The sequence below is a fragment of the Halichoeres trimaculatus genome, unplaced genomic scaffold (assembly GCF_033239565.1).
Source record: "Halichoeres trimaculatus isolate MK-OKI-2021-1 unplaced genomic scaffold, fHalTri1.1 fHalTri1_scaffold_3, whole genome shotgun sequence".
In the NCBI taxonomy this organism is placed as follows: domain Eukaryota; kingdom Metazoa; phylum Chordata; class Actinopteri; order Labriformes; family Labridae; genus Halichoeres; species Halichoeres trimaculatus.
This window is the reverse complement of record NW_027437181.1, coordinates 25,101,460-25,118,659: the sequence shown is the minus strand read 5'-3', so window position 1 is coordinate 25,118,659 and position 17,200 is coordinate 25,101,460. Positions and strand designations below refer to the sequence as shown.

Sequence of the window (17,200 nt, the reverse complement as noted above, 5' to 3'; positions counted from 1 at the left end):
TTCTTAAAGTCAGAACTGAGTTGAGGAAAAGAGCCTTTAGTTATTCTGCACCATTTGTCTGGAACAATCTTTGGTCTGATGTCTAAAAGCAAAATTTTGTCTGAATGTTTTGAAATCCTTAGAGGAGGGTCTGGTATCCTGGCTTTCTGTATGCAAATGCTTTAGTTGATCTCTGCCAAAAAGCTTTAGTTGCTACAGTATAGTTCTGATTTTTTTTCTTAAAACTAGCTACCAAACTTGGCAAGGTCTCATTTGAGAATGAGCTCACTGATCTGGATGGCACTAATCTGGTAAATTAAATGATAAATTGTATTATGATGATTACTGTAATTTAATAATTTTTCTTTTTTAAATAGCCACACAAAAAACATTCACAATTTATAAATTTATGTGTAAAAATGCAACATTTGTTTTTTTTTTTGTTTGTTTTTTTACGAAGAGTTGCTATTGTTGTGACTGTTATTCTTCTGCTTGTTTGTCTCCGTCCATCTCTTTCTCCCTGAATCTCCCTCTAACCCTGTCTTCCAAGTTCATGACTTTCCAACATCAGTGTGGCTCTGCTCAAGGTTTTTGCCTTGTCAAAGGAAATTTATTTCCTCCATTGTGATGCTTTATGTCTTTGTGATCATTTTAGAAACACCATTTATAAAACATGATTGATCGAGGGGTAAAACTATGTTTAATTGGCAATGGTTTGTCATGGGGTAACTTTTTGAGGAAACAATCTCTGTTCTTCAGACTTAGTGGAGTTGTTGTCATAAAAGGAGTATCTTGACAATATAATGTTGATGCATCATTATCAAATCCAGCTCCACAGCTCCCTTTTTGGGGATTTCTTGGGCGGTATTTTGTTTTCACACCTAGGAGTTATGGTATTATTGGGCTTCCTCGGAGATGTGACAGGAGCAGAACGATTCGTGGCGACCAAAGTGGTTTCACTGCAATATCTACTGCACTCCGTCCAGAGGGCACTGTTTCACCCTTTGTGACATGAGACATGGAAAAGATTAGAAATGACAACAGCTCAAAAGACTTTCCAAAACCCTTAAAAGCATGTTTCCTTAAACTGGTGCCCAGAGTTAGTGAAAACAAAACTTACACAGGAACTTACAGATGATCTTTAAAAAGTTGTCAGTTCTTTAAGGGAACCAGATATCAACTCATTAAAATGTATTCAAAAGCATTTTTATGTTAAGATAACTCAAAGGTGTTAAGATAGAAACACTAGAACCAGCGTGTATGACATATGTACTGAATCTCTTCATGCTATTGTTTTGTGCAGATACTCCTTTACTGGACCCAGTCTTCCAGGATGTCCGTTCCAGGAACTATCAAATGGTCACCCTGAGATGCACAGTGCTCCGGGCAAACCCCCCACGTTTAACGGACATACGCTGGTTCCGCAATGGTGAATTCATACGAATGCCAATGCCGGACCTAAAGGAGACTCCTGAGTTGAAGTTTAAGCTGGATCCCACCAACAATGGTACTTACGAGTGCCGAGTCAGCAACAGTGCAGGAGTATCAACATGCACATTCAACGTCTCTGGTGAGCCAAGACAAATGGTTTATCTTTGTTTCCAAGGAATGGATCAGTATATGGTTGGGTACTTCATCCATCTATCTCGTATTCAACACTGTGCCACTATTTTTTTCAGTAACATTTATCTTCTTCAGTAACATTTATCAATGAAATTTTGTCCTCCCACAGCACAGCCCTACAATGCAGAGTTTTACTTCGACACACCAAACCCAGTCCGAATCCAAAAGGGGAACAACTACTCATACAACCTGCAATGGACACAGAGAGACCCGGAGGCCACAGACCGGATCATCGGTTACTGGATCAATGTCCGAAAGGTAAAGTCGTCTTGCTAACGTACTTGGACATGTTTGCTCAAAATCAACAACAAAACAAACATGCAGTCAGGCAAATGTAATGCACATGTTTTAGACTTGAAGGTCCGATATTATGCTCCTTTTCTGCAGTTTAATATGGATCATTGATGTCTTGAAATGGTAGTAACATGTTTTGGTCCAAAAAGCCAATAAATCAAGCACAGCAGCATTGTTTCCAGGCTCTCATAGCCCCTCTGTTCAGAACGCTCTGATTTAGTGGGCGTGACCTTCATGTGTAAAAGATCCACCGCTGATACCCCCCCTGCTCTTCCACGTCACTGAGAGCGGCGCCATGAGCTTCAAGTGCACATTGTTTAGAAAACAGCGAAGCTCTTTTGCCGTAACGTTACAGGCTAAAACAACAGGCTAACTGCAGCTAAAGTTAGCATCCTGAAGCTAACTCAGAGACAGGGGGACACTGAGGAAAAGCTCTTACATCTGCTCCACAGCACACAGCGTTTAAAATACTCACATTTCCAGGGTCCCAGGTTTGTTGGTGGATGGTTGGTAATGCGCCTGGATTCAGGACCAGTCTATTTGCTAGCCCTCTGTTGTACTGTTCAAAGTAAGAAAAGCAGTGAAGTGACTAGCGCACACATGCACAGTGTAGCTGGCACAATTCCCTCATAAATGAACTCTAGCCACTTAGTCTTGTCTTCTTCTGAGATGGGAAGCTTGTGCATGGAACTATGTGGTTGTTTACAGCCAAAAACAGCCACACTCCAGCAGTGCATTTCCCTCCAGCAGCAGAGTGGGCAAGGAGGGGGTTTGGGGTATCTACTCCGGTGGACCAATCAGGTCAGACTTGCTCCTGATTGGTCAAAAAAGGAACCCGCTGACGTCGACAACCCCGGAAATTCCAAACAGCTCGTTTTAGGTCAGGATTTTACATTCACAAGCACTACTAAGTACAGGTTTTGTCATTGAATATCACATTTTGTGGGTTGAGAGGAAAATAAAAGACCCACAAATTTCTCTAAAAGACTTAATAAAGGGATTTTTGCATAATATGGGACCTTTAATCTCAACAGCATGCTTGAGCTCTGAACAACAGGTAGCAATCATGAGGCTTTACAGATACAGCATAAACTCACAGACTGCCCGTCTCATACAAACATTCAGAAGTCAATGACAAACTTGGGTCATCTGTGTTTGTTTTACATTACCTTACTTGAAAGGGCCTATAATGTATGGAAAAAGAGCACACAGACATGCTAGTCTGTGTAAAGTGAAGTGCACACACTGTGTAAACATTGGGCTTTATGAGCTTGTGGAGTACCAGGCGCGTGTGTTGTCGATCGATGGAGACCTGCACTGAATGACAACTACTTCTGTCAATCCTCTGCTCTCTCCTTTTTCTCTTCTCCTTTAATTGTAAGACTAGTAAGTGTGAAATGAGTTAACAAATTTAACTGAAAAATAACCCATTATTTTTATTCTTACCAAGAACTCATGCATACATAGAAATATTCAGTCTCTTATAGGACACTACTAAAATAAGCATAGAAAATCTCTTGCTATGGCTGCTCATTTAAGCCAGAAGTCAGAAAGGAGACAAACACTAAGAGACTACATTTTTCAACTCTTTTTATGTTATAGCTTGCCTTCAAATGATTGACTTTGCATTAGTGTGACTTCATTTTCACAGCCTTGTGAGGTGTTAAATTAGTCTAGCAGTTATAAACTTGGATTCAAAGTAAACGTGTACCAGGATAATGTTTTAAATCGCAATGCAGTCTCTATTCAAACTGAATATGATCAAAGAGATATTATGGAAGGTATATGTTTTTATGTGACACAAATTAAATCCAACAAAGCTTTGCTATTAAAACAAAAGCTTAAAGGGTGAGGCCTGATACAATCAAAAACTGTTTATCCTCAAGGAACTCTCACTCTTCACTTCTCATCTGTACCAACCCCTGACAACAGTTTTGGAGCTCCCTGACGGAGCCCCTGATCTGGGGTTGGGAACCTCAAACCACCTTCTTGTTTTTTTAAGCGACATCTATTCATAGATGACTTGCTTTGAGCCAGAGAGCAGGAAGGATAATGGTGAATTATACACAACTGGTTAGGGGGTGGTGAGTGTCTGGTTGTAAGTGTGCATGTGTGTGTGTGAGAAACTCTGAACCAGAGAGAATGCAGGGTCTGCCAGCTTGCTTTTGTGCGGCTGAATAGCTGATTTCCCCTCCTACTTTAAGGCTTGGCAGCTTACCTCATTAAGTAGGACTCTACAGGGAGACAGACAATGAGCACTGGCCTTCCTGAGATGCACTTTTGATTGCATGCCTCAGCTCTCTGAAAAGATCTGCTCTCTTTTTGCCCTCTGTCCTTTTACCAATATTTCTCACATAGCCTCTTCTCTGTTTTTTTTCTTACAATTTATTTCTCTCTCTTTTCAGTTTTTCCGTCCACATTGCTTCCACTTTTGCTGCTCTCTGAGTTTCTCTAGCTCTGAGAAATTGTGTTATAAGTGCACCATTAATGGCATTTAATGTTGGACGAACCGTGGCGACTGAAATAGCGCTGATAAATAGTTGCTGCGAGTTGTTATGCTGACAGTGTTAAAATAATGAGTGAACATTAAGTGGCGGTTTAGGACTTATTTTATGTTATTAAAGTCTAATTCAATTTCAAGCTTTTTTACCTGCATATGTTTTTATGTATCCATTTAAAAGCAGCGGATAAAAAGAGAGAAAAAAAAAGAAGGGCTAGGGGAGAGTGAGCACGAGAGACTATGAAAGGGTGTGAAAGAGAGGAATAAGATGCAAATTAAAGAAAAACAGCAAATCTCACTGGTCCTCTCGACTATTAAATAGAGTATGAGAACATTCAAATGTAATACCATCTCAATTTCACAACCCATCTATTTCTGCAACACTTTCTCCAGCTCATCCTCTTAACGCCTCGACACACTATCTTTTTAGCACATACAAAGTGATGGAGGAGTCTCTGAGGAGAAATGCAGACATAAAAGACTCAGATCAGTTCATGAAGAGCAGTGCTTGTAACTGGAAGGTCTGATCTTTTGCCCATTACTCTTGGGTATTTATTTCCTTCAACCTTCTTGTGAAGAACTTTGGGCTTGTGTCAATTTTTGTGATCCCTGTGGACAAAATGATGACTCTCATTCCTTTGCTGATCTTGTCCTCTACATATGTAAGTACTCTTTAAATGAAACATCATCTTCCTGTATTTTTTTCCTGGCCAATTTTACCACTAACTGTAATTTGTGTAGAAAATGTAAAAAGATGTTTCAGCTGTTAAAGCTTTGCAGTTGCATTCTCAGGCACTGATAATGGCGCACAGAGGATTACTCAATGGTTACGGGCTCCTTTGTTTTAGGTTATCAGCACGGTGAGTTGTTAAGAACCTGGTGATACACATAGACTGTGTAAAACATGGACGTAGCCTCCGGTATGTCACCTGTCTGTTCCTGAAACAGTGAAATGAAGCCAACCTGTGGATGCACCCACATTTGATATGATGCCGGCTGTGAGTTTTCTTTTAAACAGCCTTGTGCACTGAAAGGGGGGGCCCATCATTGACAGGGGCCCAGAAAGGCTTCTAATATAACTATACAGGGGCCCAGCAATATTTCTTTTAATGGGGCCCAAAATCCCTTGCTGCACCTCTTCGAACAGCAACAGGGCGCCCAACAGCCATGTGACCTGAGCTGTGTCTCTGATTGAACAATCAAATGATCCTAATACCTTCTTAACCATAGACTTACAAAAAAATTCACTCACCGTACACTGTGTGCCAGTGAGCCGTTGTTTGAACCAGGCTGTAAATATGCTTATTAATGCTGTAAAAGTCAAATTTTATGGCTTCATGTGTATGTGACTTCTGGTCTTTCTGCAGCCAGCCTCAAGCAAATTCTCGATTAACACCTCGTTTTTAGCACTTCCGCGTGGGCTTCATTTTCACCTACTGGATGTTGCCCCTTGCAGATACAATACATCACTATTTTCCTCACACTGGTGTTTTTAGAAAACTCGTCATCTTCTTTCTGAAAAACTTCCTTTAAGCTGCTGTCTCTTCGTGACTCCCTGCTCCACAGACTCCCTTCCCTCTGATTGGCCAGCCCACTGAAGGCCTGTTGAGGGTAGAGCTACAGCAGACTTTAATGTTTGAGGCTTTTAACATGTCTTGAACCAGTAAGGAGATCCTCATCCAGCAAGTGGGATTTCTACAACATATCAATACGTAGCGGTTAAAAATCACAGGTAGCCTTCATATGTGTTTACAGTACAATATCAATCAGTTCACAGATGCTTTAAATGTTGTTGTTTTAGAGTGATTTGTAAAGAAAGTTACTAAACTGAAATTAATTTTTCAGTAACTACATGACAAGTTGTGCCTGCTGCACACTCATGTTTTACAGTCCATGTGATGAGATCAAATATAGCTATATCTCTATATATGTGACGTAAATATGTAGTGCTGCATACAGCACTTTAGAGAATCGATACAGCATCACATCATGAACTATCGCAATATTTCAGAGTATTGATATTTTTGTGCTCCCATAGGTCATATGGGATCAATGTCAATATCAGCACTAGCTTTATGTTGTTGTGTTTGCATGTCTGCCATGTGTGAGGCCTTCAGTGTGCTTGTATTTGCCTCCTCTTGTTTGTGTCTAGCTGAGTGTTTGTGTGTGTGCATGTGCGTCTGTGTGTGTGTGTGGCAACCATGGTTTGCTCCATGACTCATTGCCAGGCTGTGAAATCCTTGTTAACACTTCTTAATTTAGTTTCATTCTCCCTGCAGGAGGTTTCCCTGTGTAGGAATTAGCAGAGCTAACAGACCCTCCTTTTTTCCATCAAGCTGTCCCTGCACCCATTTTCCTCACACCACAACCTCCACTCCTACAGCTTTTCAAATGAGCGCTTTGATTTGTGACAGATAATTAGCAAGTGTTAATTTCACCCTTTAGTAACAACAGAGACAAATTTACAAAGCCCTTTTGTGTCTTATTTCTGGCAGCTTATTTTATCTGGCAGCCGCTGCAGGTTGTGTACAGTGCTCTTCTTTCACACGTGCAGGATAGACATGTTCTCAGTTTAACAAGTCACATCTGTATGCAGATACAAAGAAAGCTGCTGATTTGTGAGGTGGGTTGTGTTTTTAAGAATAGCTGTTCTCAGGAAATCACCTGATACTAACCCATCCAGCCTTGATGTATGTGTTCAAAAACAAAACATGAAAAGTGAAAAACAAAATCATGACCAAGAGTAAATGGGAATAAAGTTACAAGCCATTTACTCTGACGTCAGCTTGATGTTGATCCATCTTCTAAAGCACTCACTGGACATCTGTTTGAAGCTGGGTTTGTATTGCTAGAAACTTGGGGCTGATTTTATCTTTCTCCTGGCAAAATTCAGCAGAGTTTCTTTCTTTGATGTGGGGTTGTTCCTGCCCTGAACAGTTTCGGGAAAGGATTGTGGCCACTGTGGTTTAAGTTTTAAACATGTTCAGTGTTTGCGATTGCAAATGTGTGGGGATACCCAGAAGACAGCTGTGCACACTTTCTGTAAGCAAGTTGACAAACACAACCACAATTATAAAACGATTCCTGCAAGACTTAACACAATTTGTCTAAAAAAGAGAGGAGTTTATGAAAAATTCTGTGCTAGTGGCTATATCTTTGCACTTTATATACCATTGCAACCAAAGTATTTAGAATAGAATAGAATAGAATAGAATAGAATAGAATAGAATAGAATAGAAAATATTTTATTTATCCTTGAGGGGAAATTCAGGAGGAGTCAAAGCAGCAATCAAGAAAACAAAAGTAAGAAAGTGTATGGAAAGTGCAAAAAGGTCCATAAAAAATAGCTGATGACAGCTTGTCCATCATTCACCAGTCAGCCAGCCCTCACCTCCACAGGGTCCAGGACTGAAGTTCTTCCAATGTGGCATTCATGTCTGGTGTAAGCTCTGTTAGCCATGTCTGTAAATAGCATGATGCTACTCTGCCTTCTGGTATTCCCTCTGTTGCTGGGTTAGCACAGCTAGCTCGTCCATCTTATTGGAGATAGATCTTACGTTCCCAATAACAGTGGATGGGAGGACAGGTCCATGTCATCACTTCTTAGCTGACACCTGAGAACCAGCACATCGTCCTCACCTCCTTCTCCTCACCTTGTGGGAAAACATCAGGCCTTGCAACAGTTAGCATTGACATGCTAAATGCTGTTAACGGCTGATTTCACATGTAAAAAATTTGGCCACTGTTTTATGTAGGCTCCTCAGACAAACACAGGAAAAATGATAGTAAAAATATCATTGAAGACACAAACAGTTTAGTGTCCAAAAAATGAACCACACAAAGCAATGATCCACTTCAAAAGCAAAAAAAGACAAAAAAAGAGATGAAAAATTACGAGAAATGGACAAAGAAGAGAGAGCTGCTGTAACAGACAGCCACAACAGGGCAGCGATTAATTCATCTTTCATCATTTATTATTATCAGTGGGGTCTTATACATTTAAAACACCATCAAGATGTTGGCCACTTCTACTTCAAGCTAAATAAGATTTCACTAGAAAGTTTCAGGTCCTCATCTTTGAGTGCATCCCTATAAATTTTTACCCTTCCAGCAGTTGTACAACCAAGTAACAGTGCCTGATGACTAATCCGCTCTGTGTGTGTGTGTGTGTGTGTGTGTGTGTGTGTGTGTGTGTGTGTGTGTGTGTGTGTGTGTGTGTGTGTGTGTGTGTGTGTGTGTGTGTGTGTGTGTGTGTGTGTAGGAGAGTGTTTTTCAGCTCAACTTAGAACAAAATCTCCCATTCTTTGCCTAACTTTCCATTCCAGCCCCGGGACAGAAACGCAAACTTTTTTTGAGTTTTAGTGTCTTTTGTGCCGCTCTTGGTGAATGTCCATCTTTTTGCAACTTTGACATCACACACAATCTTTGCACCTCAAAAATAATCTGCCCTGCATTCTGCCTCAACTTAGATTTAGGAGTTTATGTCAGAGCTACTATAGAATTTGTTAAGTTTGTTTGCGATTTGTTGTATCGACATATCTTTGAATTGATGATGACTGGGTGTGGACTTAAAACCAAACATTCTTAAATAATCTGTCAGAACAAAACATACTAGTGATGTGCGCAAGTTGCAGAGAGAGAAGGATAATAGATGAAACAAATGTTATTCAAACATTTGAACACATGAAATTAAACTCAACACACCAGCCAGGAAACAACATTTTGACTGAAATTGTACAGTGTTCACAGCAAATCACATGAGCTTGTCTTGTTTGTTTTTTGGTTCAGAAAAAAAGAGAGATTCATTGTCAATTTGTAGTCAATACGAAGGCATCAGAAATGATCTGACTGTGACTGCTTCGGTTTATGGGTGACTGGAAATCTAGCCTGCTCTCCAGTCAAGATTATGCCTGTAGAAATGATCCAGCCACAGTCAGCCGAGAAGCTTGAACTAGAACAACAAACTCTAGAAATATAAAACTGAGGTCTGGTGGAATCATAGCCTACCCACCAAAAGAAAAAAAGTTACTATGCAAAACAGCAGACTTTAGGATATTTATTGTCTCATTACAACCCTGAATGTATCACTTTGTCCATTCTGCCTATTAAAATGTTGCAGCAGATTAAACTGGAGCTCATCAATCATCAGGTCAATACATTGATCTAACTTATTTATGGACACACAGCTGATAATTTCTTTGCATTGAAAGAAGATATACTGGCATAACGCATGCTCTCTGTGAAGCAAAGAAAAAAGACAAACATACAGCTATAGAGTGCCTGTCAGTCACGTGACCTGAGCTGTGTCCCTGATTGGGCGAGCTTGCGATCTTAATATCCTCTGAACAGCCGAGTTAGAAAGACAGGGGGGGTTGTTTGAACCAGGCTGTAAATATGTTAACTTCTGCTATGAAAACAGCTTTTTTTTTGGCTTGGTGTGTGTGACTTCCGGTACTTCCTGAGCCAGCCTCAATTGAAAACAGCAGATTTCTGCACAACTTGAAGTTGACGCTTTGTTTTCCTGCCATGAAGTGTATTGCATGTCACAATACAGATTATAACTCTGCTCTACTCTGCTTTGGCCAGGTCAAAAAAAGACTTCTTAAGAGATCAACTAATATTCACCACCTGCTGTTGGTTTGATAAAGTATGTGTAAAAGTACATCACAGGTGCCGTAGGCAGGATTACCTAGGTAAGATGGCGATTTGACCCATGTAAGATTTGAAAACCAGCACAGCCCCTCCTGTCCTGTGTTCTCTGGCATCATGCCCTTACGCAAGTTTAGCCCCTCCCACAAGAAGTTTACACACAAGTTTATGCTTCTTCTTCTTCTTCTTCTTCTTCTCCCTCCACTCCTTCATACTGTCCTCGTTAAACTCCTTGGTGTTTTGGGGGCTGGAAGTCCGACAAGGCAGGTAAATATGCGAGCCAGGACTTCCTCACGCGCGTTCATGAGAACGAAGAGCTTTACAACCAATCACAATGAAGGACGAAGCGCCGCCCCTTGACCAATCAGGATAGGGCCTCAGGGGCTCTTCTGATTGGTCAAGGATACCTGGAGCAGTCAAGAATCCTTGTCAGCTCATCACAGAGACAGATGGAAACGCTGCAACCTTGCGGTAGTGCAATTATACTACACTCATAAAGGGTTATCAATCGATACTCTAACATTTAATCCAAAGAACACACAAAAAAAATTAATATTGACTCGCTAAATCCTGCCTACGGCACCTTTAAGGGTTAAGTCAGTCAATGAGATATCTAACACGCTAGACCTTAAAAATCTGATTTAAGTACATTTCTGGAACTGTGCAAGCTCCATTACATCTTTCCCCTTCCTCCAGTCACACTTTATCTCTCTTTGTATCAATCTCCTCTCTCAATGCAACTGTTGCCTGCTGTGTATAAGTAAAGATATGTAGCCACTGACCTAACAACCTATCACAGCTGCACCCAGGACCTGTCTGCACACATGCACCAGCAGCCACACAAACACACAACCACCCCCTATTATCATATATATGAGAAATTAAAAATATTCATGTTGAATTAGGGCTGTGAATTAAATCAAACCCATGAATTACTTATGCACATAACATAACCGACCCTCTCATGCAGATACAGTCATATATTCACACGCCGGATCAAACAAACAGAGAGCAGAGAATCATCACATACAGAATCAGAGTGCACATGCATGGTGATGACACTTCCCATGAACACAGTATATATCAGTGATCTGCTGGGTCAGTCATGAAAGGAAGCCATTAAAGGAGGATAACAGACAAATTAACCTCATACTCTGAAGTGTTTGAAGAGGCTGAATCCTCTCACGCTGTCAGACCAGATCATCCTTAGACACATGCATGCTCGCACACACACTCTCACACTCACACACGCACACTCATCACTGTGTGTTTGTGTTTCTATTTCACTCTCACCCTCTTTCACAAGTTCTTTGTCTTGTTGAGTCTTTGCTAACAGTCCAATGATGTCACAGCTAAACACTACCCCCCCCCACGACACACACACACACCACAAAAGAGGTACATTCACATTTAAATCAGTCTACCAACCAAAACATGTTTTTCCTTTTCAAAACATCAATCACTCATTACGGTCACTTTGACCGTCTCCCGTCTCCCTCTAGTTGTTCTCTTTCTTCATGCTTTTTATCTTTCTTGCCTTTCCCTGTCACACACAGTCAAAGTATACACACACACACACACACACACACACACACACACACACACACACACACACACACACACACACACACACACACACACACACACACAAATAATGTCCCTTGACCTACTGAAGGAAGCAAGAGGCAGAGTCAGGGAGACTTTTAGCAGCAGTGGGAGCAGCTAAATTCTTCTGAGTCACACTTCAGCACCTTATTGATCCAGCCTCTATTTCCAGGTCCACACAGTGCAGATGTGTGATTCTGCGTGTGTGTGTTTGTTTCAGCCCCTCTGTGTGTATGTGTGCATGCTTTTAGTCTGGTTTGTTATTTTGTGAAACTCCCACGTCCTGCTAAAGGAACCAGAGAAAGTGTGCGAGCATGTGTTTGTGTGTCTACTCATGAAGAAAGCATCTTCTCCTTCCTTCTGAAGCTGTGATTCCTCAGCATTATGCGCTCATCCCTGCTTACACTCACTCCATGCATATTACATGAGCGTAGCTTTGCTTTACTGCTATATTTCACATAATTATGCACAAGCTGGATGAGCTGTGTGTAAATGTTTGTAGGGATGAATGTGAACCTAAGTAGGTCTTAAAAGGGCACTATACATTTAGCTGTGTAAAAATGTTATACACTGTCATGATGTATGTATATGTGGAGTAGCCTGTAGCAACTATGAATGCTTCTGGTCCAGAATTTCACATGTATTTTTTATTTTTATTTTTTTTTTCACATTAGGTGCATAGTTTTGTTCTTTCTACACTTACAGAAACATCATTGGCACTAGTGTTTTAAATTTGTGTTTTGTGCGCAAAATAAGAAAAAAAAACCCTCAGTGTGTTTGTGGTTAGGAAATCACAATTCAAAAAATGTGTTTGACATTTTTTCTTTACAATTACTTAGGGATATTTATTAGGAGTGGGAGAAAAATGGAAAATTGATATATTGGGATTTTTTGTTTGGCAATAACAAAATCAGTATTTTTTTTTCTTGTTTTTTTTCTTTTTTTTTCAAATTCAAATTGTTAATTGCAGTCTTGTTTATAAACTGGATTGGAAAAAAAGTTACCACTTTTCTCCAGCAGAGGGGGAAATATTTCTCTCTGACTCATGGGATGTGCATTTTATGGAAAAATTATGTCCCCTGCTATAGTCTGTAGACATTATCATCATGGTTTAACTTTTTTCCATGGACTGGTGTTAAAAAAGCAAACTAAATAGCCCAAAAATCTTTAATATCAAAAAATCGCAATTTAAATAGAATTGGCACCCCAAACGTTGCAATAGAATTGAAGTGCGAGAATAGCATATCGCCCCAGCCCTAATATATGTAATTTCCTTAAGGTATGTTCTTTCACTCATATTAATGTGTGTGAGTTTTCCTGCCCAAAACGTATAGAGCCTTCTTTATAAAACAACTTACGCTTTAAAAAAGTTTCACTCACAGTTTCATTATGACCCCAGGTGCTGGCCTTGCATATCTCATTAAATTATCCAACGGAAAAAAAAGATGAACTGTCCACAATTTTGTGTATATTCAAAACATCTCTCCCTCTTCAGTGTTTTGGTCTGAAGAACTCATGTTAATGGAGTAGAAGGTCAATGAAACCAGAGGTTATTAAATGCCATCAAAGAAGAGATTTCATAAAAGCCTTGTTTATTATCTATTCATTTGACAAATTCTGATGTTTGTACTTCAGCTTGTGCTAAGTCTGCTTGATAGTGTTCACTCAGTCACGAGGTTACAATGAAGCATGGTCTTTATCGTCATACTGCAGCCCCTGTGCAGGGTGGAGGTTGTGCATCGTTCCAAAGTTTTTAACTCACCACTCCATGTCCAGCTTTAAGAAAGTTGTTTACAGTGTCTACGGTATAACAGTTGTGGGGGACAGAGAAATCTCAAAAATATTTCTGGTGTGGACAGATTTCTTTTTTTTTTTTTCATTTTAAAGGAAAGGGAAAAATATGTTCTGAAAATAGCCTGAGAATGCAAAATAGTATCTGCAGGAAATCAGACTGGGAGCAGGACAATAAGGTGTGTGTAAGCAAAGCAGAGAATGGAGCTAGTGTTAACGTTCAACAAGAGTTAAACAGCAAAACAGGCCTTGATAAATCATTAATTATTATCTTCATACTTATCAAAATAATCTTGATTAAAATTTAAGCCCCAATTGTGCAGCTTTGGTCGTCTCAGTTTGATCAAACAAACAGAAACTCCAACATTTTCAGATGTGCCTTTCGCTGATATTTGAAGAGAGAACAAAGATTGAAGTAAGTCTGTTCAAAAGATGTTTTTATCTTTGTCTTTGATCGCCAGTGAACCATCTCAAGACCCCCTGACATTTACCTGGTGCCTCTTTGGAGGGGCCAAGCTTCAGGATGGAAACCACTTAACAAAACTTCTTGTGGAGAAAGAACTTGAAACAGAATACACCTCGGGCCAACTTCAACTGTGAAACACAGCTTATAATGATTGCAGATGGACAATTCCTAATTGGAATTCTGCCACATTATTTTTGTATTTATTTTTTGATTGACATATATTATTAAAAGATCGGCTGAACAAAAGACTTTTTCTTCTGGTGTGGCATCTTTAGCATTTTTTTTTTCTATGTTTGCCTCCACTTTGGCAAAAGATTGCAGTAGCAGGACCTTCCTAATGAAAACTTGAACAACACCTATGGCTGTTTGGGAAATTGAATCCTCTGACCTTTACCTCATGTGACAGCCTATTAACCAAAAGGTCGCTGTCCTACCCTTTTTGCTACAAGCTGCATTGTCCTGTTAACAGCATCCTGCCTCTAAATCCCTCTTTTTTTATGAATTCTTTCAGATTGCTGTAAAATACTTCAGTTGATGTTGCAGAGCATAAAAATCTGCAGATCACAGCAGCTACAGCACGATCAAACAGAAGTGTTTGGTGTAATAGACAGGCCCTTAATGCTTTTTAAGTTTGTGATCACAAATGCACCATTAAGGCTGGATTTTTTAAATAAAAAGAGAACAAGCAGATGGGAGATTATTAGCAATAATTGATATGAATTGGAGAGAATACATTATTTGTTTGGCAGAGGTGGTGGGAAAAAGGGTATTATTGTCTACATGTAAGACACCTGCTGTTGTACAGGCGTGCTCCACGACTGGCAAGAGAAAGTGAAAAGTCAGAGCAACTGAAAAAGAGAGCAGCACACTGTCTCTGAGAAGGAAGGCTTTAAATCTGGTTGTAGCATCTAGAGCCCGACGCGAAGGTCGGATTTGATCCCTTGCATGTTGCAGGGAAGGAACATGCTGTGTTGATGCTTGGGCTGCAATGTGGGGCTCATGACAGTACCTGGAAATTCTCACAGCATGAACAGGAGTCACAGTGGTCCTGTCACTACAAAGATCTGTTCAGTGCGGCTAAGTTTGAACTTTTGATGATGAGTCGACATCCAACAGGACCAACACACCTCAACCTGAGTGTCAGAGGACAGAGAGAAACACAGATTTCACCGAAGAAATGTCAAAGCAGGGAAACCTGCAGCAATTATAGATGTTGTATGATACATCTGAATCTCCATGGCTACTCACACTCTGGCACCTTTTTTCTCATATCTAATGTGAATGCTTCCACCAATTGTTATGATAATTTCCTCAAGCTGCTTTCAATTGGAAAAAAATACATTTTTTAAACTTTTGTCACCTTTGCTGTGTTAAATGAAACGTGTTGCCAGCACAACAAATTAATTCAATATCATCGAGTGTGCATGAATGCAATAAATGCTCTAAAATCATTCTATATCTGGGGTGCACAAACTTGATATACTCTGATAGATTACTGTGAAAGTGCTTTGTACTGTAGACATTTACCTTATACACAAAAGCATCCGCACACACACTCAGACACACACCTTTTGCTGCATGCATTTTGTGATAATGGCATGCTGTGGGTGTACTGAGGTGTTATGGTGGAGTGGCTGACCTAATGCATTAGATTGAGCTCACTGTCAGGTCTTTAAGTAGCTGGGATCAGAGGCAGATACACAGCTAATGGATCCTTCTCTCCGTGGGTGGAATAACACGGCAGTAGCTCTATTAAAAGTGGTGCTTAGGAAAAAACACCCCTGGTCCAAGACAACAATTTGACTGGATTAACACTTTAACCATTTCCCTTCCTGTGATGTTCGGCCCATTTAATTGATCTAAAATAGTGTCTGATACAAAGCATTTTATTCAATTCTGTATCATATTTAGCAGAGATTTTAAAGGAGGACATATTTTTCTGTTATATTAAGGGACTTAACTATAACTATCATGGAAGCACCGGATTGTGGAAACAATGATCAAGCCCCTTTTAGGCCCAATCTTAGCAAGGTCCAGATAATTTGATAGTTCTGGTAACGTCAGATGCAAGTGTAGAATGGTTTCACTTCCCTGGAAATTTTTCAAAGAGCGCTGCAACCAAGCTGGTTTCAAATTGTAAATATTAACCATGTTCGATATTTACGATGCAACTTTCTGTTGTGTGGGAAGGAACCATGAGGATAGACAGACACCCGTTCTGTGGGTTGTCAGTGAAACAACGGCCAACTGCGAAGGAAAGCTGACTGAAGAAGGAAGCACATTTATTAAGTAATTAAAATGTCTAACTTTAGATGGATTAACAGGCACCATGTGCTTGACAGTTCTATCAACAATTCCATCGACGCAAGATTCCACTGAAGCTTGCACAATCAAACTCATAAGATAAACAAACATGCAAGCCAAATAATGTCATAAGCCACCCAACCTGGTGTGATGTTCTGCCGAAGTAACAAGAAAAAATGGGAAAAGAATTCATCTAATGATACCAAACACTGCCTTTAGGGGCTGTGTATGCGACAACGGTTTTAGGCTGAAACGCAAAAGTTTTGTTGCGCTTCAGCTTCATGTTAATACAGAAACAACGTTTCAGCCGACCTAAAACGCAAGCTTTGAAAACGACCTCCAGAGTGGGATTCTTCTGAAACACAGCTGATATGTATGCCGTGTAAACAGTGAGCCCGTGCTTTTAGTGGAAACAATGATGTCACGCTCCACTTCGGGCTTCATGCATACAACAGGACAACAGTACCGTTGCTACAATCATCGCGAACTACCATTTGTGCTTGTGCTGTTCAATCTGCTGTATCTGCTGACTGTCTTTCAACAAAATGTGCATCTGTTGCTCCACTCTTGAACTTAGTATTCCCCAATACACCAGATGACCAGCTCAACTCAACTTTGGTGGAAATCTCCCAAAAGCGGCTTCTGGATAAGAGCGTTATAGCACCACCTACAGGCCTGGCATGCTTACTACAGCGTTCTCAGACCACCATCATTTCTGTGTAAACGCAGATTTTTTTCACTACGTTTTAGCATTTTCAGATGAAACTTTGTGTGAACGGGGCCTAGTTTTTCCCACTTAGCTCTGGGTACAGTTTTGTTAATGACACTTTCTGGTGTCTCCTCCCATTGGTCATTGTGGGTATGCTTCCCATATTTAACTCTAGAGTTGATAATATTGCAGTAAAAACCCTCCTGATCAGACATAAGCTGAAGCTTTGTCTTGTCATCAAAAGTGAGTTTTCCACAACTCCTCTTGATGTCTTTTCGTA

At 40.2% G+C, this 17,200-nt stretch overlaps 1 protein-coding gene across 4 annotated transcripts in view; it reads left to right on the top strand.

The window, feature by feature from the left end:
• The window catches only part of mdga1 (MAM domain containing glycosylphosphatidylinositol anchor 1), a 245,642-nt gene that overhangs the window by 182,482 nt on the left and 45,960 nt on the right, over positions 1-17,200 (top strand). For all 4 annotated transcript variants that reach the window (XM_074666081.1, XM_074666079.1, XM_074666082.1 and 1 more), the window contains 2 exons: positions 1,283-1,549; positions 1,712-1,860. In XM_074666081.1, the coding sequence (XP_074522182.1) occupies positions 1,283-1,549; positions 1,712-1,860 (416 nt within the window). The remainder of the gene's footprint in view (positions 1-1,282; positions 1,550-1,711; positions 1,861-17,200) is intronic.